We start from the raw sequence: 24,193 nt of genomic DNA on the forward strand, positions 1-24,193 counted from the left end.
CTCCATGGCTTCCACATCCTTCCTATAATGAGGTGACCAGAACTGAACACAATGCTCCAAGTCTGGTCTCAGCAAAGATTTGTAGAGTTGCAACATGACCTCTCTACTCCTGAACTCAATCCCCTATTAATGAATACCAGCATCCAATAGATTTTCTTAACTATCCTATCAACCTGTGCAGCAACTTTCAGGGATGTATGGATTTGGACCCCAAGGTCCCTCTGTTCATCCATAAGGAAAAAACCCAGCCTTCTGGTTTATCCTTGCAAAATGCATCACCTCACATTTATCCAGACTGAACTCCATCTGCCACTTTTCCACCCAACTCTGCATCCTGTCTATATCCTCTTGTACCTTCAACAACCTTCAGCTCCATTTACAACTCCTTCAACCTTCGTGTCATCTGCAAACTTACTAACCCATCCTTCTGCCTCTTCATCCCTCCATCTCTTATAAAAATCACAAACAGCAGGGGTCCCAGAACAGATCCTTGCGGCACTTCACTAGTCACTGATCTCCGGGCAAAATACTCTCCTTCCACTACTACTCTCCTTCCACTTCTACTCTCTGCTTTCTTCCTTCATGACTGGTTACATCACAGCCTGGTTTAGAAACTTGAGTGCCCAGGAGCAAGGCCAACCTGGCCAAGTGCATTATGGGTACCAACCTCCTGTCAATCAAAAGCACCACTGTGAGGCACTACCATCATAAGGAGCCCCCCAATCATCCTGGTCACAATTTCTCACTCGATTTCCTTGCAGAAGATAATGAAGATTGAAGTCCCACAACCAAATTCAAATTCAAGTATTGTTTTCCCCCAAAAGCTATCAGGCTCTTCAACCTACTCATATTGCCCTAACCATAAACTGTTCCAGGATCTCGAGATGGCAGAGGTCGACAGCATCGAGTCCACGCTGCTGAAGATCCAGCTGCGCTGGATGGGTCACGTCTCCAGAATGGAGGACCATCGCCTTCCCAAGATCGTGTTATATGGCGAGCTCTCCACTGGCCACCGTGACAGAGGTGCACCAAAGAAAAGGTACAAGGACTGCCTAAAGAAATCTCTTGGTGCCTGCCACATTGACCACCGCCAGTGGGCTGATAACGCCTCAAACCGTGCATCTTGGCGCCTCACAGTTTAGCGGGCAGCAACCTCCTTTGAAGAAGACCGCAGAGCCCACCTCACTGACAAAAGGCAAAGGAGGAAAAACCCAACACCCAACCCCAACCAACCAATTTTCCCCTGCAACCGCTGCAATCGTGTCTGCCTGTCCCGCATCGGACTTGTCAGCCACAAACGAGCCTGCAGCTGACGTGGACTTTTTACCCCCTCCATAAATCTTCGTCCGCGAAGCCAAGCCAAAGAAAAGACCAGGATCTATCTCCACAACAAAAATGACACTTTTTTTCTCTATTGTAGCATTTTAATTTAAACCATATTGCATGGTAAAAGGCCCCTTCAGCCCAATTATATGCACATACGTTTTGAAAGGTGGGAGGAAACTGGAGAATCCCTACCCAGAGATGGGGAGAATGTACAAATCCTGACAGTCAGCACCGGATTCAACCCCGGGTCGCTAGTGTTGTCATAGCATTGCGTTGACCATAACACTCCTAAGAGAATTTAAATTTTTACCATGAATTTCAGTGCATCTGAATATTGTACTTGTGTGGACAACAATAAACTGAAATTCAACATTGACGAGACCTTCAAGGTTGAAGGCAACCTGCTCTGGGTGTGGAGTGTGGGTCCAGAGCCCAGCAGAAGGGGATCTGTGGACACACATATTGCAGCACCTGCTAAATGCTGGAAAACTTTAGCAGGTCGAGCAGTGTCAGTGTGAGGATGTTCCGAGACTGAGCTGACCATTGACTCCCACAGAAGCTGCTCGACTTGGCGTTTCTCCAGCTGGGAGAGGGGGTTAAGACGGGTGTGGAGATGGATAAGGCTGGACAGTCGGGGGTGGCCATATGGTAATGGAAACGGGCGGGGGGGTGGGGGAGCCACATGGGGCCTGCAGGGGTTCTGGAGGAGGACAAGACTGGGCAGTGGGTTGAAGGGGGAAGGGATGGGAGTGGGGGGTGACAGGAAGGGGGGTGGATAGGCCTGGGCGAAGGGAGGGAGGGAGGGGGATGACGGGGGAGGGAAGAAGGGATCTGCGGCCGTCAATCACTGACCGGGATTAGGAGCGGAGGCCGGTCCCCGTCCCTCCGCCGCCTCCTCATCTCCCTCTCCCTCCCCTTGTCCCCCGCCGCCGCCCGGCCCTCACCTTCTCCGCCCGTCCAGCTTGCTCCTCGCCCCGTCGCATCGATCACACGTCACCCGACGCGACGGAGTCTCCCCACGCATGCGCGGAAAGTTCATCTGCTCCTGGTGGCTGGGGTCAGGTGCCGGGGGGGGGCGGTGTTTATCTGGTCCATTAACATCTCACTGCCCATGGGAAGAAGCTGCTTCTCGGCCTGGTGGTGCTTGGGTTAGGGATGGTGGGAAGGGGAGAGGGGAGAGGGATGGGGGGAAGAGGGGTTGGAAAGGGTCCTCGCTTATTTTATACACCCTCTCCAGACAATGAACTGGATAGAGCACAACGATGGGGGAGGTAGACTGCGGGGACCCTCTCTGCCGCTCTTATGCGCCCGTGGATTGACTGCTCTGCAGCAACTGGCAGCGGCGTAGCTCGGAGGGTGTAGAGACACCAGTTCCACCGTCATCACCCCCTCTCCCACCAAGAGGATCCAAGATGACAGTGGGAAGACAATAATAGGAACTTAGAATTCCCAAGGTAGAAGACAAAAGAGAAGTATTCCCCCCCCCCAAAAAAAAACACCCACAAGAGGATATCGAAAAGAAACAAGAAAAAGTTTAAAAAAAAGAATGGGCAAGAATGCAAAAACAAAACTCAGAAGGAACAGAAAATGCAAGATATGGAAAAGGCTCACTTGGTCGAGTCAGAGAGGCCAACTTCAGGCCGTCCAACTAGAAGTGGGTGAGAAAAGGCAGCCTTGGCAAGGCTGACACTCAAGGAGGCCAAGGGAAAGCTGTGATCGAGGCAGCAGGAGCATTGTTGGGAGTGTGCAGTGTGTGAGCGACCCGAGGCGGAGGCAGCATCAGCAGAAGAGCTGCGACGGACCAGCAAGACGACAAAGGAACTACCTGATAAGGCTGTTTCATCCAGGGGTAGGAGTCAGGAGCACAAGACATTGGGCCTGGCGGGCAACAGGACCTGAGGGAAGGATTGTGCTGTCAGGAAACGCAGCATTGGAGGAGGAGGATGGGGAAGAGGAGGAAGAATATGGACAGATGAGAGACAGAAAAGGAGGCAGTGGGCTTGATGCCCTCTACCAGGAATATAATGGAGGCCATTGGCCAGGTTAAAAAAAAACATTGGTGATGGGTCAGAATGTAATTAAAGAAAGATTGGATGATTGAACTGAAAGGGTGACAAATGGATGTGTGGTTGAGGGAAAGGTAGGGGATGTGCAAAAAGTTTGACTCCCTAGAGAACTACAGTAGGAGAAATAACATTAAGATAGTGGGGGGAGGGAAGAGATCTGGTGGGAGTCCTCAAAAAGTGGATCCCAGAATCCAAGAGGTGCTGTGGAGGGACAAAATTGTGGGTGAATTGGAAATTGAAAGGGGCTGCCAGCCCAGGTCCAGATCAACAACCATTCCATCCTGGTCAAATGCCTTTGCTACCAGGAGAATGAATTTTACGGGTGGTGGCAATGGGAGCGAAGGAAGTGGGTGGGGGGGGGGGATCAAGTGGAATTTGGAGGAAAGAAAATCCTCTCCGGACATTAGTGCGACACTATTAAGGCACGGGTTTTATATGCTTGAAGTAGACTTAAAAGTTTTCTATCACGTACCATCATATAGATACAGCCTATTTTTGTGATTTCCTGTCATTTTAAGGGGATTTTTGTGATCAGCAGTCCAAAATCCATAAAATACATCCAAACGTGTTCAGGAAGCAAAATCTTTGTTATTTAGTGTTATTAGAGGTGCTATTAAAGATCCCATGGCAATATCCATAGAATAGGAAGTTCTCCCTTGTTTTCTTGTCAATGCAGTCATAAATCAGGTTACCTGGTTGTTTATCACATCAGGAACTGCTTGTATGTTGTATTGTGATGGTGTTCCCTACATTCTGAACAATAATGACAATATTAAGTCATCGCTTGACTGCAATGAAGACTTCTGGAGGTCATGAAATGCATTGCTTTGATGTTGACAGTACAGAATTATCAGCTAAATCCAGGTGCATGCTGATAATAAAAGCTTCCACAGAGAACATGTTAAAAATTAAATATTTTAACTGAGACACAGGAAACATACAATACAGCACAGTTCTGATAAATACAAATTGTGATTATAATCAAAATGGACGCATCACTCAACTTTCTTAAAAAGCCCTCGTGTAAAAACTAACAATTTTGTTTTTCTGCAAGTTTAATAGCATTGACCAGTTTGCAACTCTAAATACAGGGAATAACAACTCAAATAAGGCATAAAACTGGTTCTCATAATTATACTGTTCTAAATAAAATGAATTAATAATAACCTAGCCAAACACAATCATAGATGTTAACAGGTATTTCAAGATTAAAAAAGGATGGAGAGTTTGTCAAATAGTGGTTTACCTTGTATTTAAAGTGCATTTGGGAGGAATCTTTGCATTTCAACTAGGAAAGTTTCAAGTAATATCTCTCTCAGAAAAGTAATGTCAAAAACAGCCATTTTCAACAGGAGCCATGTGCCACTCCCCCACTTCCTTGGGAATTCCTCCCCCCTCCCCCCACTTCCCCACAGACCACAGCACACTTAAGGAGGGCCAGAAGAAACCATTTAAATTTGTCTGCTTCACAGGGAAGGGGGCCCATAAATTGAGCAGAGTCCTAAGGGGGCTGTAGCTAAATAATGGCTGGTCTAAAATATCAAGGACAAAGTGTGCTGCCTGTGGAAAAGTGACTTGCTTAGGTACAGCAGCAATCTTTAATGGTTCACTTTCATATAATGAAATATTAACATTTAGAAAACAATTAAACTTCCATACAAACCTTTGATTTACATAGCAAACAATCACTGTTTAACATAGTCAGTCCAAAATGCTAACTCAAATAGAATATGTACAGAATTCAAATAATTCTTGACATTCCATTAATAATACCTACACTTCATCCTCTGGTGGAAGCTCAGCCCATAACAGAAACAACTCAGCAAACCCTGAGTAAATTCAATGATTACACGGCTTTATGGTTTTAAAAAAATTCAGGGCACTTGCTGAATCAATTTTTAACATTATTAATTAAACAATGGGGAAGCAATTCATTTTTTTTTAATTAAAATGGAAATTAAACTTTTTTAAAAAATAAGCAAAAAATGTTTTGGAACAATCACAAGTTAACACTGCAGAGCCAATAAAGGAATAAAATGTAGTCTATGAACTTGAGTGTTGTTGTTGGTACCTCCAGTTTTACAGAACCACAAGTGAGACGTGTGGAATATTACTTGTCACATTGTTTCAGCTCCTCAGTCATCAGAGGGTGACCTTCCTGTCCATCACTATTCCATGACACCAAAGCCTGGATTTTCTGTTGCTGATACTGACGAGCCCGGTTATACAAAAAGACTCCAATGGTGACTGAAGCTGTGCCAAAAGCAGAATAGGCAGTGATCTTGTTACTGAAGATGATAATACTGAGCCAAATGGAAAGGGCATGCTTCACTGTGCTAGCAACACTGGATTGGGGAAAGCAAACGAGATCGTGAATTTTCTAGACCAAGTATATACAGTATTTCATGTAGTCAATAATTCTACTTCCTTATGTCCAAGTTTTAAGGTTCATCATATTTAAAAATGTCAATGATAAACTTCGTCTGACAAAAATAATGCTGAGTAAATAAACTATAAAGACCGAAATACTCTGCATCAGCCATTCTCAACCTATTTTCAGTGATGGCCCCCCCCCCCCCCCCCCCCAGACCCTGCTCAAATTTTATGGGCCCCTCTCCTGCAAAGAAGTCAAGTTTTGATTTTCTCCATAATTCTTTCCTACCGACTACCCAAAATTAAACACGCAAAAATATTTGTTATGTGAGGTGAAAACAAGGCTTTAACTTCAATGTACTGTGGCCCATATTGAGAATGGCTGCTCCACAAGCATTCTTATGCTCAACTTTCACCTGCAGATGACGTGAAACCTACCTCCATGAATCATTCCACTGCGCGCGTGCACGCACGCACGCACGCAAGACTGACATTGATACCACGGGAAGGGTAACAAGATTTTGTTTGATGTAATGTATTTGCTCAAGGTATTTGTGCATTACTGGGATTGACAGCATTTACTGCCCATTCTTAATTTCATCCTTCCATGATATATACGCCGGACTAGGTCCATGGGCAAACTATAATAAAAACATGAGTAAAAACCCGCTGGTGGTTGGGTATGAAACCAGTCCCGGAAAACAGGGAAATGGAGAACATGCACTTGTTGGTAGACCCTGGACACAAGGACACTGATTCCAAAGGGTTAAAATCCAAGCAGTGGTAGACCCAGAGTCACATACAGCCAGTCTGGGTTCAGAGGGCAGGTTTGCATCCATGAAGGACAAGAATTAAAATTGATGGGATTTTACAACCACCTGGTATTTCATGGTTATTATTAACAAGACAACTTTTCTTTTAATTATTTAATTACTTGAACTAAAACATCCCATAAAATCCATCTCTGGATCAATCCTGTCTTCAAAGGAAATGGGATAGCCCAATGAAAAACAAGTTGCAGGATCTTGGTGAGAGATCAAGTGTTTGACAAAGGAATTAATGCTTGGAATCAGAAGTGGGCGAGATACTGAATGAAATAAATCACAAAACTGGAGAAACTCAGCAGGTCAAATAGTGGACTTTATGTAGCAAAGTAGAAGATACATAACCAACATTTTGGACTTGAGCCCTTCATCAAGGTATGGAAGAATGTCAGCAGATGCCTGAAGTCAGACACCTGACTTCATGTTGCTCATACCTTGATAAAGGGCTCAAGCCTGAAATGTTGGGTTATGTATCTTTATCTCTGCTATATAAAGGTCACGGAGTTTCTCCAGCATTGTATTTTTACTTCAACCACGGTGTCTGCAGACTTTTGTGCTTTACTTAAATTGGAAGAAACATCATTGATAATGCAAGTGAATATGGATTGGGCCAGAAGACTCCCCCAGGTCCCCAGGTGTGCAGAGCCACTGCCACAGATCCAGGGTCAGGTGTTGTAGACTCACAGGACAGTGGGTTAAATGGAAATTACCTTGAGTGTGTGGATGAGTGGTAGAATCCGGGGGACGGGGCTGATGGGAATGAATAAAACATGTCTTTACTGTAGGATGTGTAGGAAAGTAATGGACTCTGTGTGCTGAGGTACATCTCTGAGGCAAGATTCCAATCACCACCATCCTCCTTTGAGTCATCTCACTCCAACAATTTGTAGGTTTTCCCCTAATGCCTACTGACTTGTTTTACCAGAACCCCTCAATGTCACAAACAGCATCAAGACAACTTGTCGCCCCTCGAGATGTGGTTGTCCGACAAGGGATAAAGGACAACTCAGGAGGTGAAGGGGAGATTGGGGTTAAATAAGATAGAAATAGGAGAATAAGGAAAATGTTAGATGTTGTAGGAATGTTGTCTTATAAAGAGTTGAAAATAAGAAAACAGAAATGGAAAAGGAGGAAAGGTAATGATGGAAAAACGGAAAGAGAAGATAAACAAAATATAAAAGGGCTACACTGAACTATATGTCTTTAAATATTAATGGAATACATAACCAAATTAAAAGGAAGAAACTACCAAATTTAAATGAATAAATGTATTCCATTAGAAAAAAATAACATATTGGTTAAGAAATAATATTGAAATATTCGAACAAGTATAGGAGCCTTACATTAAATACAATAGCGAAAACCTACCGGGGACAAACATTACCTAAGTTGATGGAAGGAGAAGGAAAGAAAAGAATGGACTCAGTAGAATTTCTGGTGTAATTTTGTTGAATGACAACATTGTCTGACTGGATTAATGCAACCTAGATTGTATACCTAAAATGGATGAGAGGGGGGGGTGGGGGGGTGGTTTGGGAGGAAAGGGGGGGGGGAGAAAAAGTCACTGTATATGTGTGAAAAGAAATAGTGTATATCATGGCTAATGTGATTTATGGTGTGAAAAATAAAAAAATTAAATAAAAAAAAAAAAGACAACTTGTCGCCCCTCAAAGAACCTCTCCACGGAATGCCTACCTGAAAGTTACAGGCGATATTTTTCCCATTAAAGCATATGCAGTTACACTCTGAATATGAAATAAGATCCCATCTATAAGAAGCAGAACTACAACATCTTGATTAAAATGGAATTCGTGTCCACGCCTTCCAAGGATTGGAACATCCTACAAGACAAAGGGGAAGGTGCGGCATTTTTTAAATCTTTATAGAAGCTATAGAATGGCATCATGTATGCATGTGGAATAACATATACAGTACATACAAGTAAACATACTCCAATAGGAAATTAAATTTGGCAGTCAGTATACCAACAGTCACTACTCTAATTGGCACTCTCATTCTCACAGTGATAGAGAGCACCTTCATAAATGAAGACAATGTGGTGCCTTTTAAGACAGAGATGCAAAGGAAAATACTGACTCGCGTTGTAATCACCAAAGAATTGTTTTAATCTTTTTTAGACACTTTTAAAGTCACTTATGGTTTGGCTGTTCTGAAACCGGAAGTGGCGCCAGGAAGCTCCCGGCGCATTTCTCACCCCTTGGGCTTCATCACTGAAGTGGAGGGGGTCCAGCGAAACCTCAACGCAGGACTCATGGTCGGCTGGCATTACAAGGACGATTTGAACGTGAAGCCATACCACCCAGCTGCGGCTACAGTTCACCCCCCCAGAATCGTCCCCTGCTACGAAAGATAGAGTCTTAGGCTTTTTGGGGGCGTCCACGGCGACATAGCAGTGGAATTGGCACTGGCTTGACATGGGTGGATTTGAGCCAGTCCCTTGTATTCAGCTCGTGTTTGCCCCCAATGTCCAACTGCAGGGTGGACCCATTGGTTTTTTTTTTAAGCACTTTGCACGGTTCGATGTAGGGATGCTGTAGCTGTGTCCCGTATCAGGTGGCGGAGAATTACAAAAGGCACCAAGTCGAGATCTGCCGGGACATGCGTGGATGGTGAGCTATGTCTTGTGGCTGGGACTGGGGCCAATACCCCCAGACAGTGGCGCAAGCGTTGGAGTTCTTCCAATACCATGGAATCTGCATCATCGGGCGAGGGTGGAATGTCGGCTGGAACTAACGGGCGTGCCATAAACCAGCTCAGCTGACGAAGCCTGAAAGTCCTCTTTTGGAATGGTCCATATACCCAGTATCACCCAGGGCAGTGTGTCCGACCATTCAAGCCCTGTGAGACGTGCTCACAGAGCCTGCTTCAAGTGCCAGTGGAAGTGCTCCACTAGCCCGTTGGCTTGCAGGTGGTAGGATGTGATGAAATGGAGTCGTGTGCCACAGAGGCGTGACTATGCAGCCCAAAGTGTGGATGTAAACTGTGCACCTCTGTCGGAGGTGATGTGCACAGGTACCCCAAAATGTGCCACCCAGGTAGATAAAAATGTCCTGGCACAAGTCTCAGTTGTTATGTCAACTATGGGTGCTGTGTTGGAGGTGTTTAATGTTCGAAATCATGGAGCTTCCGGAATAGGAGTCTGAGGTGCTGGACATGCTCATCCTCCGTAGTGCTGGCTGCCAGGATATTGTCCAGGTGACAAAAACGATGGGGACATCTCTGGAAATTGCATCCATTAGTCATTGAAAGGTCTGCATCACATTTTTTTTAAACCCAAACAGCATTCTCAGAAATTCAAAGCAGCCCAAATGGGGTTATAATAGCTCTCTTGGGCACATCATGTGGGTATATGGGGATTTGGTGGTAACTTTTTACATGTCCACTTTGGAAGAGTGTCCCCTGTAGATTCACGGCGAAATCACGATCTGGTACCATTGCACCATTTAGTCTCCGGTAGTCTCCACAAGATCGCCAACCCCCGCTTGCTTTAGGGACCATATGTAGGGGAGATGACAAGGGGCTGTCAGAACGCCTGACGATGCCCATCTCCATGGTTTTTAATTATTCTTTGGCTTATTGTAAACAGTCAGGGGGAGGGGGGGGGAGAAAGTCTCCTCGCCTTGGCGTGAATGGGCGGTCCTTCAGTCGTCATACAATGTTGGCCGTTGTGCAGTGAGGTGTTCAAATGAAAATCCAGTGTGAGGATTTTGGGGAACTCATGTCCTTTGCAAACTTGTCCGTAGACAGGGTCTGCATGCACAGGGCTGGGCGTGTACTAGGCGAGAGTAGGCATGTCTGGAAATTGTAGGCATGGATTTACATCAACCAGAAGGTTATTGGCCCTCAGGAAATCTGCTCCCAGGATCGGTTGGTATATGGCCGCAATAGTGAAATTCCACCTGTAAGCTGAGTCTCCTAGTAGCAAACGGATTGATCTGATGCTGTCGCTGGGTATACGCATCCCGTTTGCTACAAGTAGGTTGGACTGCTTAGTCTAGGCTTCTCATTCTAAGGCATTCGGTGGCAGGATGCTGTATTCAGCTCCTGTGTTGATGAAAAACCTTCACCCGGAGATTCAATCAACAGCGCAGAAGAGGCCTGTGTTCGCCAACCGCCACAGCCATTACTGGCGGCTGGCGGTGCCATATCCCTCCCTGGGTGTCGGCTGAGTAAGTGCACGGTGGGACTCATTGGCAGGTGTTCCGGCCCCACCTCCTTTGGTAGAAACACCATCTGTCACGCTGGTCGCCTTTGGACCCTCCTGTCTGTCTCAGGGTTATGGCAGTTGTCGAAATGGACAAGGTAGTCATGCTTTTGGACGCAGCTGCCTGTTGGACCGTTGGACAGATTTTTGGGAACTCTGAATAGTCCCTCTGCTTCGTTTACCACACCCTGAGGGTCAGAAAAGTCTGCATCGGATGGGAACAAGGCAATATCATGAGGGAAGTGTATTGGAACCAGGATTCGAGGGGGTGCTGAGGGCACGAAGGGTTCCTGAAAGGCCCCGGGCACTGAAGGCTTCCTCATCATGTTGGAGGTTTGGAGTTTCCAATGGTTTAAACTGAACTGGAGTCTTGTACGGCTACAAAGGCTGCAGGAGCGCCGGAAGAAAATCACCGGACACTTGGTGACTCTGGGGAGAGTCTCTTTTGCTCTCTTTCTCTGGATGTAAGGGGCGCTGGTCAATGCTAATGGCAAATCTTTGTCTGCCTTATGACAGCTTAGAGAAAATTTTGTGTATTAAAATAAATGTAATATTACATGACAATAAATAGTACCTGATCTGATTTGAGAACGAAATTGCAGTACTGATGGAATTACTCTGGTTGGAACCAGTACACTGCAGATTGGTCAAATGGCCTGCTGTTTTTAAAATTGGAGAAAAGGACACCTATTACTGGTTCCTGTAAAAGGAATCTCCGAAACCTCCAGAAGTCTTCTTACCATGAGAAAGATCCATGCTGGAATTAGCATTACCACTGCAGCAGCACTGGTATAAAACTGCAGTTCTGGTGGTCTAGAATACAAAGAGAAAGTATTGCAAACTAGAAATTTCAGACATCAAGAATTACCTTGAAAGATATTTTCCACATTTTACTGAATGGTATCTGGAATGCCAACTTTCAAATATGTTAATTATTAAATGAAGAACATTGCTGGTAGCCATTACAAATTTCAGCTGAAATTCAAGTTGACAAGTAGTGGCTAAAATCAGTTAATTATGACTGTCTGGGTTTATCCCACAGGTGAAGGTTCAGCCACCAATAGTTAACAGGGATAAAATCTATTGCTCTCAACTACAACAGTGGGAACAGTTTCCTTGCATGCAATTGTGGATAAAACAAACATTATTACTTAACAATTTAAACACCAATTTTAAAAAAATAATAAATCAAGATATTGATGACATTCTTCATTTTATTAATTAAAAGTTCTAAGGAGTTTTCCCAAAGCCTGCAATGTAGAGGCCATATCAGAACACATCTACATCAAATACACTAGATCAAAATTGCTTCAGAGTTTGTTTTTAAATTAGAGAGCCAAATTTAACCTCTCCAGTTAAAATTCAATGCTACATTCTAGCTTTCAAGTTACTCAACACTTACTGACTGGGTGTGTAGTTCTAATACTCGAAGCATGAGAAAGAGATTTTAAATTTTTTTTTAAATTTTTTATTTTTCACACCATAAACCACATTGACCAAGATACATACATTTTCCTTTTCAAATATATACAGTGTCATTTTCTCCCCCCCTCCTCCCATCCCACCCTCCCTACATCCCCCCCATTCATTTAAAGTACAAAATCTAAGATACATTAAACCAGTCAAACAATGTTGTCATTCAATAAAAATAAACAAGAAATTCCACTGAGTCAATTCTTTTCATTTCCTTCTCCTTTCGTTAATTTAGGTGGTAGATGTCCCTGGTAGGTTTTCTCTAATATGTTTCATGTATGGCTCCCATATTTGTTCAAATATTTCAATATTATTTCTTAAATTATATGGTTTTTTTTCTAATGGAATACATTTATTCATTTCTATATACCATTGTTGTATTCTCAAATTATCTTCTAATTTCCAGGATGACATAATACATTTTTTTGCTACGGCTAGAGCTATCCTAACAAATCTTTTTTGTGCACCATCCAAATCAAGTCCAAATTCTTTGTTTTTTATGTTACTTAGGAGGAAGATCTCTGGGTTTTTTGGTATATTGTTTTCTGTAATTTTATTTAATATCTGGTTAATATCTTCCCAAATTTTTTCTACTTTCTCACATGTCTAGATTGGATGAATTGTTGTTCCCATTTCTTTTTTACAACGAAAACATCTGTCAGATACTGTTGGGACCCATTTATTTAACTTTTGAGGTGTAATGTATAGCCTGTGTATCCAGTTATATTGTATCATACGTAACCTAGTGTTTATTGTATTTCTCATAGTTCCAGAGCATAACTTCTCCCATGTTTCATTCTTTATCTTTATATTTAAATCTTGTTCCTATTTTTGTTTAGTTTTACCATTTGTTTCCTCATTCTCCTTTTCTTGCAGTTTAATATACATATTTGTTATAAATTTTTTGATTATCATTGTATCTGTAATCACATATTCAAAATTACTTCCCTCTGGTAACCTCAGACTGCTTCCTAATTTGTCCTTCAAGTAGGATCTCAGTTGGTAGTATGCCAACACTGGATCTTGAGTTATATTATATTTATCCTTCATTTGTTCAAAGGATAATAATTTATTTCCTGAAAAACAATTTTCTATTCTTTTGATCCCTTTTTTCTCCCATTATCTAAAGGAAAGGTTATCTATTGTGAAAGGGATTAACTGATTTTGCATCAGTATTAGTTTTGGTAATTGGTCATTTGTTTTATTCCTTTCTACATGAATCTTCTTCCAAATATTGAGCAGATGATGTAATACTGGAGATTTCCTACGTTGCACCAATTTTTCATCCCATTTATATAATATATGTTCAGGTATCTTCTCCCCTATTTTATCTAGTTCTAATCTAGTCCAATCTGGCTTTTCCCTTGTTTGATAAAAATCTGATAGGTATCTTAATTGTGTGGCTCTATAATAATTTTTAAAGTTTGGCAGTTGTAAGCATCCTTCTTTATACCATTCTGTTAATTTATCTAGTGCTATCCTCGGTTTCCCCCCTTTCCATAAAATTTCCTTATTATTTTCTTTAACTCCTTGAAGAATTTCTCTGTCAAGTGTATTAGCAATGCCTGAAATAGGTATTGTATCCTTGGGAAAATGTTCATTTTAATACAGTTTATCTTTCCTATTAGTGTTAGTGGTAAATCTTTCCAATGCTCTAAATCGTCCTGTAATTTTTTCATTAGTGGATAATAATTGAGTTTATATAGATGGCCGAGGTTTTTATTTATTTGTATACCTAGGTATCTTATTGCTTGCATTTGCCATCTGAATGGTGATTCCTTCTTAAATTTTGAGAAATCCGCATTATTCAATGGCATTGCTTCACTTTTATTTGTGTTAATCTTGTAACCCGACACTTCTCCATATTCCTTCAATTTCTTATATAATTCTTTTATTGATAATTCTGGTTCTGTTAAGTATACATCATCTGCAAATAAACTGATTTATATTCCTTGTCTTTTATTTTTTCTGTTCTTATCAATTCTGCTAGTGGTTCTATAGCTAACGCACTCCGAATATATCTGACATTTTATCATTACATATCTCCATGCTGGATCTATTATTTCCTCTTCTATTTTAATTGGTACATTTTTACTGATTAATATAGCTACTCCTCTTGCTTTTGAATTATACGACACTGCTGTTACGTGTCCTACCCAATCTCTCTTTAATTTCTTATGCTCCATTTCAGTTAAATGTGTTTCTTGCACGAATGCTATCTCAATTTTTTCTTTTTTCAGTAAATTTAGCAGTTTCTTCCTTTTGATTTGGTTATGTATTCTGATAATATTTAAAGTCATATAGTTCAACATAGCCATTTCATACTTTGTTTATCTTCCCTTTCCGTTTCCTCATCATCACCTTTCTTTCTTATCCATTTCTGCTTTCTTGTTTTGAACACTTTATAAGACAACATTTCTAAAACATCAAACATTTTCCTTATTCTCCTATTTAAAACTTCTTTAACCCCATTCTCCCCTCCCCCTCCTGAGTTGCCCTTTATCCCTTGTCGGGCAACCACATCTCCCCTCTCCATTTGGATTTGCGAATTCACTCGCAAGCATCAACTGATTTTGCAGTGACCGTAACTCCTCCCCACCCAGCCCCCCCCCCCCCCCGGAAAAGATTTCAATTTTCATATATAACAAAGGTCACTCTTTTAATTCCCTCCTTATTTCCTCTATTCCCTTTCATTCCCTTATTAATTCTTATCTATATTCTATATATTTTCCTCTAAATACAGATAGACTCATGTATACACATACATACATACATATCTATATATATATATATATATATATATTTATATATATAATATATATACCCATATACACACATACATATAGTTCGTGGTCATTTTTACTCTCATTACATGTCTTCATCTCTCTGCTTGTTTTGTAGTTGTTCTGAAAATTTTCGTGCTTCCTCCGGATCCGAGAATAGTCTGTTTTGTTGCCCTGGAATAACTATTTTAAGTACCGCTGGGTACTTTAACATAAATTTATATCCTTTTTTCCATAGGATCGTTTTTGCTGTATTGAACTCCTTCCTCTTCTTCAGGAGTTCAAAACTTATGTCTGGATAGAAAAAAAATTTTTGACCTTTGTATTCCAGTGGCTTTTTGTCTTCTCTTATTTTCTTCATTGCTTTCTCCAATATATTTTCTCTTGTTGTATATCTTAAGAATTTTACTGAAATGGATCTTGGTTTTTGCTCCGGTTGTGGATTCGGGACTAATGTTCTATGTGCCCTCTCTATTTCCATTTCTTCCTGTAATTCTGGTCTTCCCTGGACCCTGGGGATCCAATCTTTTATAAATTCTCTCATATTCTTGCCTTCTTCATCTTCCTTAAGGCCCACTATCTTTATATTATTTCTTCTATTATAGTTTTCCATTATATCTATCTTCTGAGCTAACAGCTCATGTGCCTCTTTAACTTTTTTATTCGATTCTTCTAATTTCTCTTTTAAGTCCTCTACTTCCATTTCTACGATTATTTTTCGTTCTTCCACATTATCCACTCTTTTTCCTATCTCTGATATGACCATTTCTATTTTATTCATTTTTCCTTCTGCACTCTTAATTCTTCTTTTTATCTCATTAAATTTTTGTAATTGCCATTCTTTCACTGATTCCATATATTCTTTAAAAAAAAATATATCCATTGTCCTGCCTTTCCCTTCTTCCATTTCTCTATGTTCTTCTTCTTCTTCCTCTGGGTTGGCCATCTGTTGTTTCCTTGTTTTCTTTTTGCTATCTTCTTTCTTGTTCTTGTTATTTTCTATGTTTTCTTCCTGTTGCTGTGTTGCAGCTGTCACTCTCAGCTGTGGAGATCGACTCCTCAGCTGTTCCCCCCTCCCGTCAGTGTGTTTTTTTTTCATGCACGGTTGCGCACTTTTCCTTGGCTCCACGAGCCATTTTTGTAGTCCCAAGCTCGGGACTTCCACCGACCTTAGGGAGCGGGCTTCTCTCTCCCGGCGGGCCTCCTCAGACAGGTAAGGCCTTCACCTTCTTCTTCCGACGTTCTTTCATCTTCTCTTCTTCCCGTTGCTTTCGACTTTTCTCTCTTCGCTGCCATTTTCTTCTCACCTTTACTTTTACTTTATTTTATTTTTTATTCTTGCACCTTTGTGTTTTGTGCGTTTTTTTTCAACTTTTCCGGAGAGGGCTGGAATTCCCTGACCGGCCACTACTCCATCACGTGACTCCCAAAACGATTTTAAAATTGATTACTAATGAAACACATCACTTTGAAGGACACCCAAATCTTTATTAAATATATTTATCAATTTTCTCAGTTTGAGGTCAAAGTTACAGACCTTTATATCAGATTTGAAGTCATAGATGTAGAGGTCTACAGCACAGAAAAAAAGCCCTAGTGCCAACTTCCGCATGCCCTCTCAGCTCATCCCATTTTCCATATTCAGTCCACATCCCTCCAAACTTTTCCCATGCACATACCTGTAAATGGAACAATCGCTACCACTTCCTCTGGCAGCTCATTCTATATCCACACCACCCTCTTTTGGGTCCATTTTAAATCTTTCCCCTCTCGCATTAAATCTTATCCTTCTAGGTTTAGACTCCCCTACACTGACTACAACTATCTACCTTGTCGATGCCCCTCACAATTTTATAAACCTCTATAGTCCCCCACTTTGCCTCTTATGCTCCAGGGAGAAAACTCCCAGCCTATCCAATCTCCCCTGATAATTCAAGTCTACCACTCCAAGCAGTATTCTTATGAAACTTTTCTGCACCATTTCCAGCTCAATGAGATCTGTTCCCACACCTGGGTGACCAGAACTGCAAATACATATTGCCATCTCACCAACATCTTGTAAATGACGTCCCAGCTCCAGTACTGAATGCCCTGATTGATGGTAATAGATAACCCTCTTCGTTATCCAGTCTTGGTGTCATTCACAAACTTACTAACCATTGTTATCCAAGTCACTAATATACAATGGACCCACTGTGGTACACCACTGGTCACAGGCCTCCAATCTGAGTAACATCCCTCCATATCATCCTGTCTCCTATCATCAAGCCAATTCTACATCCAAGTGCAACACCTTCTACTTGTCTGTTTAACTCCATCTCCCATTCCTTATCTAGATTCTGTTGTAACCTTAGATAACCTTCTTCTATCAACAACCCTCCACTGCCATGCTCTGTTTCCTACCATCAATCCAATTCTGTATCTCACCCTGGATCCCATGCAATTTGACCTTTCAGACTAGCCTATCATGTGGGACCTTGTCAAATGCCCGCTAAAGTTCACATAGGCACATCTACTACCCTGCCCTCATCAATCTTATTGGTCACCTCTTTAAAAAAAACTCAATTCAATCAAATTTGAGAGTTTCAAGTATTAATGTTTTTTCTGTCCTTAACATGGAGGAGTTAGTTTTGTATCATTGCACCATTGCAGGGATAGCATCCCCTTCAGGAATGCTTCAGGTGGAAAACACACCAGCAGACTCTGCATGCAAGAGAATGGCAAGAGGAAGGATTAGCAAACATAGGGAGATGCACGTTTTCAAATATAACCGTTTTAGTTTTGCTCAAACCTACACATTGAAACTATAACAATGCCAAACTAAAAAAGCCACCTTTATTTAAAAACTTACGTGAACTTGTACTTGTCACCACTGAGCAACTTCTTCGAGAAGACATTCTGTAAACTAAAACCAAGTAAAGCATTAGCACTGAGCCAAATTTTCACAGCTACAATAGAGACACAAGGTTCAAAGTTAGTAAGTCCATTATTTTATTATTACACCAAAACCACATACAGTAGCTGAAAAAAAACACACACACAAGTGCAGAGGACTAAATGTTGCATCTAAATGTTACATCTAAATTTTAGATGTTATATACAAATTTAAAACAAACAAACAAATAAATAATACATTAAAAAGAAAGTTAAAGTTATAGTTCAGGTACCTGCCTACATTGTGCTCATAATTTGATGAAGGGTCAAACCCAAAACATTACTTCTGTATCTTTGCTACACGAAGGACACTGTTTGACCTGCTGAGTTTCTCCAGTGTTGTGTTTTTAATTCAACCACGGTGTCTGCAGACTTTCGTGTTTTATATCTGGGGTTCAAGTGCTGGTCATAATCTAATAAATGATAAATCTGTATTCTTAGAAGTCCTGCTCTTCAGGTTAAGATTAAAGCAGGTCACAGGATGCATTCTGGACCCAGGTAATACTTGTTCTGAACTGAGACATAAGAGACTGTAGAAGCTGAAATCTGTAGCATTCAGAGCACTCTCATTCATGATTACTCAACCTGAAATGATGACAATTCCTCCCTGACCCAAAAGCTGCTCGATCTACTAAGTTCCTAAAACAGCTTGTTGTTTGCTCCTCAAAAGCTTTTGTTGTATACTGAATGCTTGCAAACACAGAGGATGTTACAAAGCAGGATAAAAATACAAGTTCTTGCTCTTAAAATAACTTCATTCATCTTTCTAGATTTAGAAATCATGAAGCAATTCTCAATGAAAACAAACAGAAGAGTCTGGCTTCGTGAGCGGCTGATGTTCCACTGCCTTTCAAAAGGCCCAGCAGTCTACTACGTTAAAGCACAATTTGGAATGGGAAATAAATGATAACCACAGGCCTTGGGTGAATAAGTAAAAATGTGTTTGATAACTTCTAGGACAGATCTGCCAGAAGCTACAAATGTGTGTGTTCATTCAAATGGAGATGTTGATGAGTTACGAGGAAGAACACCAACATTATGTGCTTACCAGTCCATGATGTTGGTGGACAGGGCAGCAGAGAAGCCAAGTGCATTAAAGCTGATTTCTGTGACTGTACACAATGCCAATCCACCCATTATTGGCATTAAAGACAAGTTAACCCACAAACCTAGAGTTTAAAAAAAACCACACACATGCAATGATTTGGATTTAAACAGTGTCTTATAACAGTAAAATAAGAAAGGAATACACATTGATATAAAAAGAAAGCAGTACTGTTGCTGTGCTTTAGTGATTGTAGGGCTAGGGAATACTGTGTGTGAAGGAATGAAGGAAAGAATTTAGATTCATGGGCATTGAAACTGGGTGTGGATCTGCACAGACAAGATCAGGAGCTGATTTAAATAACCCTGCACATTTCCTCATGTTGTGGCCAGTGTTTGAACTAATTTAGCAGGGAATATGAATCAGAAAGTGAAATTCAAAATGGCTTCAAGGGGTTTAAGGCAGGAGCAGCTGAAAGTGGAGGGATGTGCAGTGGCCTGAACCAATGAAAAGCAGAAATCAAAGTCATGTGGCACACAACAGGCCCTTCAGCCCAGCATTGGGCACCTATTAACACATTGTATTACCCAGACTCGAGAGAGAATTTTCCTACCAGAGCACTCAGGGATGAACTACATGGTCAGAGAGTGTCAAAAGTCAGGATACAACCCAGGCTGCTTGAACTTTGAACCAGAGAACTATAAGAACATTACAGCACTGAAACAGGCCCTTCGGCCTTATAGTCTGACGTCAGGTTCACTGGCCCATAATTTCCAGGATTACTTTCAGGGGCTTTTTTAAACAACAGAACAAAGTGAGCTACCCACCAATTCTCCACCACCTCACCTGTGGCTAAGGACATTTTAAATATTTCTGCCAGACCCCCTGCAATTTCTACACTAGCCTCTCTCAAGATCCGAGGGAATATCTTGTCAGGCCCAAAGGATTTATTCACCCTTATTTGCTTGAAGACAGCAAGCATTTCCTCTTTTTTAATCTGTATAGGTTCCAATGACCTCACTGCTTGTATTCCTTACTTCCTATGACTCCATGTCCGTTTTCTGAGTTAAAACTAATTAAAAAAACATTTAAGATCCCCCCCCCCCACCCCCATCTCCTCCATTCAAAGCTAACCATTCTGATCTTGGAGCACTGTACAATTTGTAATGGTCATGAAGCTTGAAGGGTAAAGCCACTGTGTAATTTGAAATAAACAATAGGAATCGATGAGACATATGTGGGCATCATTATACATGGGATAGACAAGGATCATATTTAACAAAGTTCTGTTTATCTGCTGTAGAATAATCTTCATAAATTTCAAAACCCTACATACCTCACACTCCACTACAGAGAGGGCACAAGGCTGAGCAACACGTGCAACAACATCCTAACCGTTACCTAAAACTACAATCATGAACTGTGGTAATGTTACTAACTTAATTAGAAAACCTGTGTATTCCTTACCTGTGTATTCTCCCAGAATAAGTCTGGACATAATGACAGTAAAGATTGGTGCGGAACTTTTTACAGTTTCTGCGAATGAAACTGCTACATTCTTTAGACTTACAAGCCCCAAAACTACAGTAGCAAACCTGTATTAAAATAAAACACACCAGCATATTTCCTGGGGAAAGTCAAAAGCAAACCAAGTATTATGCTCAGTATTAAACCTTAAAAAGTCATATTGAGAATTTAAATATTCTCCAAATTATGAAATATACATGGGAAATGCCAGAAATAGCCACGATCAAGAAATATCCGTGCAAAGAGGAAAGGGATGAAATTTCAGATTGATGATCAATGTTTAAGTAGGAATGTGGAACATTGTTTCTCCATTTGCAGTAATTTGGGATTTTATTTTGGATTTCTAGCATCTGCAGTTTGCTTTTCTGTAAATTCTAAAATCTGAGCAATAACATCACCCAGTATTTGACGCCACATGACCAAAAACACCAAGTCTTTTATTCAACTATTGTACTTTGTCTCTCTCAAGAAGCCTGGTACCTCACTGGGTATTCAGGATGCACATGAGGAACAGGAGCAAGGGGTCATTAAAAATACATCCCTGCCAAAACTGCTGCGTTAGGAACCTGGCACAAAATCTTGCCCTCCCACTGCTGCACATTCCCACACTTGGAGCATGTTCAAAGGCTCAGCACCTTTCTAATGCTCTGCAATCATCTGACAGCATCCTGTTGCATGTTCTGCGTAGAACGAACGACCGAGGCATCTACCTGAAAGGGGCTGGTACTCAGCAATCATTGGGCATGTACTACACAAAAATCTTGAGGCTAGGGCGAGCCATTCAACCAGAGTGAGGAAGCAGTCCCTGGTATCCAGCACCTATGGGGATTGGTAGATGCCAGATAAGTGAATGTTCAGGTTGCTTGAGACTGCGTGTTGCATAATTGAACCATAGAACATTACAGCACAGAAAACTGATCATTCATCCCATCTAGTCTGTGCTGAAATATTATTCCCTACTCCCATTAACCTGCACCCAGTCCATAACCCTCCAGACCTCTCCCATCCAGAATTCTATCCAATTAATTTTTAAAATTTGTGAGCCCACATTTAGCATGTCAGCTGGCAGCTCATTCCACACCCTCACCACTCTCTGAGTGAAGACATTCCCCCTAAACCTTTCCCTTTTCATCCTCTTATATTTATCTCTTATCTTAGTGGAAAGAGCCTACTCACATTTATTCTGTCTAAACCAGTCATAATTTTGTAAACCTCGATCAAATCTCCCCTCATTCTTCTACGCTCTAACCTGTTTAATCTTTCCCTGTAACTCAACTCCTGATGAGCTGGCAACATCCCAGTTAATCTTTTCTGCACTCATTCAATCTTACTGATATCCTTCCTGTAGTTTGCCACCAGACTGCACACAATATTCCAAATTTGGCCTCACTAATGTCTTAGACAACCTCATCAACTCCAGATGGCAAAAGCTCTTTTCACAACCCTGTCTACCCGTGACGTCCATTTCAGGGAATAATGTATCTGTATTCCCAGATCCCTTTATCCCTCCGCACTCCTCCGTGTCCTACCATTTTCTGTGCATCTTCCAAAACGCTTCACCTCACACTTGTCTGCATTAAATTCCATCTGCCACTGACAAACTAACAGCAAGGTGCACCAATTTTAAACCTTCACCTATTTATTTTCCACAAGGTTTTTGCTGGTTGCTTGAGGCTGACGGTGGTTTGAATTCCAGAAAAGAGGGGTTATATTTTATGCAGAAACCAGTCTGTTGCAAGCTTCATTCCTTATCCAATACAGAAAAGAATACTCATAAATTGAAACAACAAATTAATAAATAAACAGGATGGTTCATTTATCACTAATTTATTTCTAACTCACCTCATTAATCCCACAAAGAACATGATCATGAGAAAATTTGGAGGATACTCAGTTCGGGATTTATACTGATATAAACAACAAGGGATGTACATTTTGAAGCAACCAATGATAGTGGTTGTAAGTATCTGGACAGCACCTGCAAAAAATAGACAAAGCAAGGGGATTGCAGATAGGGTAAATACATAACTCTCATGAATCATCACTTTCAAGTACTGGAACACAGTGGGCCAATACGAGTACAGAAACGATCCTTCATCACCAATACAAAATGGATGTGGGTTGGCTCAGGGTCAGGTGACAATGTGAAAGGAAAGGCTCTTGGTTGCTGGAAGTGGAGGAGGTCTGTTTCCAGCTGTAATGGTGACTGACCACAGGGCAACACATTTTCCATCTAAAAAAATCTGAAATGTAACAGTCAGCTGCATCCTGTTAGATATTCATCTGTATGAAGAGGTCATTAATATAATTCCTCTGGACACAGTGGGGAAGGTTACTCCCAGCAGGGATGGGGTTACTATGGGCACAGTGGGGAAGGTTACTCCCAGCAGGGATGGGGTTACGATGGGCACAGTGGGGAAGGTTACTCCCAGCAGGGATGGGGTTACGATGGGCACAGTGGGGAAGGTTACTCCCAGCAGGGATGGAGTTACTATGGGCACAGTGGGGAAGGTTACTCCCAGCGGGAATGGAGTTACTGTGCCACAGTGGGGAAGGTTACTTCCATCTGGAATGGAGTTACTGTGAACACGGTGGGGAAGGTTACTCCCAGCAGGGATGGAGTTACTGAGGACACAGTGGGGAAGGTTACTCCCAGCAGGGATGGAGTTACTGTAAACACAGTGGGGAAGGTTACTCCCATCAGCATTGGAGTTAATGTGAACACTGTGGGGAAGATTACTCCAGCAGGAATGGAGTTACTGTGAACACAGTGAGGAAGGTTACTCCCAGCAGGAATTGAGTTATTGTGAACAAAGTGGGAAAGGTTACTCCCAGCAGGGATGGAGTTACTGAGCACACAGTGCGGAAGGTTACTCCCAGCAGGAATGGAGTTACTGTGGGCACAGTGGGGAAGGTTACTCCCAGCAGGGATGGAGGTACTGTGAACACAGTGGGGAAGGTTACTCCCAGCAGGAATGGAGTTACTGTGGGCACAGTGGGGAAGGTTACTCCCAGCTGGAATGGAGTTACTGTTGGCAAAGTGGGGAAGGTTACTCACAGCAGGAATGGTGTTACTGTCCCACAGTGGGGAAGGTTACTCCCAGCGGGAATGGAGTTACTGTGCCACAGTGGGGAAGGTTACTTCCATCTGGAATGGAGTTACTGTGAACACGGTGGGGAAGGTTACTCCCAGCAGGGATGGAGTTACTGTGAACACGGTGGGGAAGGTTACTCCCAGCAGGGATGGAGTTACTGTGGGCACAGTGGGGAAGGTTACTTCCATCTGGAATGGAGTTACTGTGAACACGGTGGGGAAGGTTACTCCCAGCAGGGATGGAGTTACTGTGAACACGGTGGGGAAGGTTACTCCCAGCAGGAATACCATTACTGTGGGCAAAGTGGGGAGGGTTACTCCCAGCAGGGCTTGAGTTACTGTGAACAAAGTGGGGAAGGTTACTCCCAGCAGGGATGGAGTTACTGAGGACACAGTGGGGAAGGTTACTCCCAGCAGGGATGGAGTTACTGTAAACACAGTGGGGAAGGTTACTCCCATCAGGATTGGAGTTAATGTGAACACTGTGGGGAAGATTACTCCAGCAGGAATGGAGTTACTGTGA

The 24,193-nt window shown here is 42.0% G+C and overlaps 2 protein-coding genes across 14 annotated transcripts in view; both read right to left on the minus strand.

The window, feature by feature from the left end:
• The window catches only part of cdk11b (cyclin dependent kinase 11B), a 60,513-nt gene extending 58,171 nt beyond the window's left edge, over positions 1–2,342 (minus strand). For 7 of the 12 annotated variants that reach the window (XM_069918236.1, XM_069918239.1, XM_069918235.1 and 4 more), the window contains exons 1-2: positions 2,271–2,340; positions 1,519–1,614 (exon numbers count right to left, since the gene is read on the minus strand). Coding sequence is in view for 1 of the 12 variants with exons in the window: in XM_069918230.1 (XP_069774331.1) it covers positions 2,271–2,309 (39 nt within the window). In the remaining 11 variants the exon portion in view is untranslated. Of the gene's footprint in view, positions 1–1,482; positions 1,615–2,270 lie in introns of all 12 variants that reach the window. The other 5 variants (XM_069918223.1, XM_069918230.1, XM_069918238.1 and 2 more) reach the window with 5 other exon arrangements.
• Positions 2,343–4,293: 1,951 nt separating this feature from the next.
• Positions 4,294–24,193, minus strand: part of slc35e2b (solute carrier family 35 member E2B) — a 33,969-nt gene continuing 14,069 nt past the window's right edge. For both annotated transcript variants that reach the window (XM_069918244.1, XM_069918243.1), the window contains exons 3-9: positions 22,419–22,554; positions 20,517–20,644; positions 19,053–19,173; positions 17,922–17,975; positions 11,555–11,627; positions 8,285–8,430; positions 4,294–5,737 (exon numbers count right to left, since the gene is read on the minus strand). In XM_069918244.1, coding sequence (XP_069774345.1) covers positions 5,503–5,737; positions 8,285–8,430; positions 11,555–11,627; positions 17,922–17,975; positions 19,053–19,173; positions 20,517–20,644; positions 22,419–22,554 — 893 coding nt within the window. In that variant the 3' untranslated portion in view covers positions 4,294–5,502. The remainder of the gene's footprint in view (positions 5,738–8,284; positions 8,431–11,554; positions 11,628–17,921; positions 17,976–19,052; positions 19,174–20,516; positions 20,645–22,418; positions 22,555–24,193) is intronic.

Source organism: Narcine bancroftii, chromosome 2, assembly GCF_036971445.1.
Source record: "Narcine bancroftii isolate sNarBan1 chromosome 2, sNarBan1.hap1, whole genome shotgun sequence".
NCBI classification, from domain to species: domain Eukaryota; kingdom Metazoa; phylum Chordata; class Chondrichthyes; order Torpediniformes; family Narcinidae; genus Narcine; species Narcine bancroftii.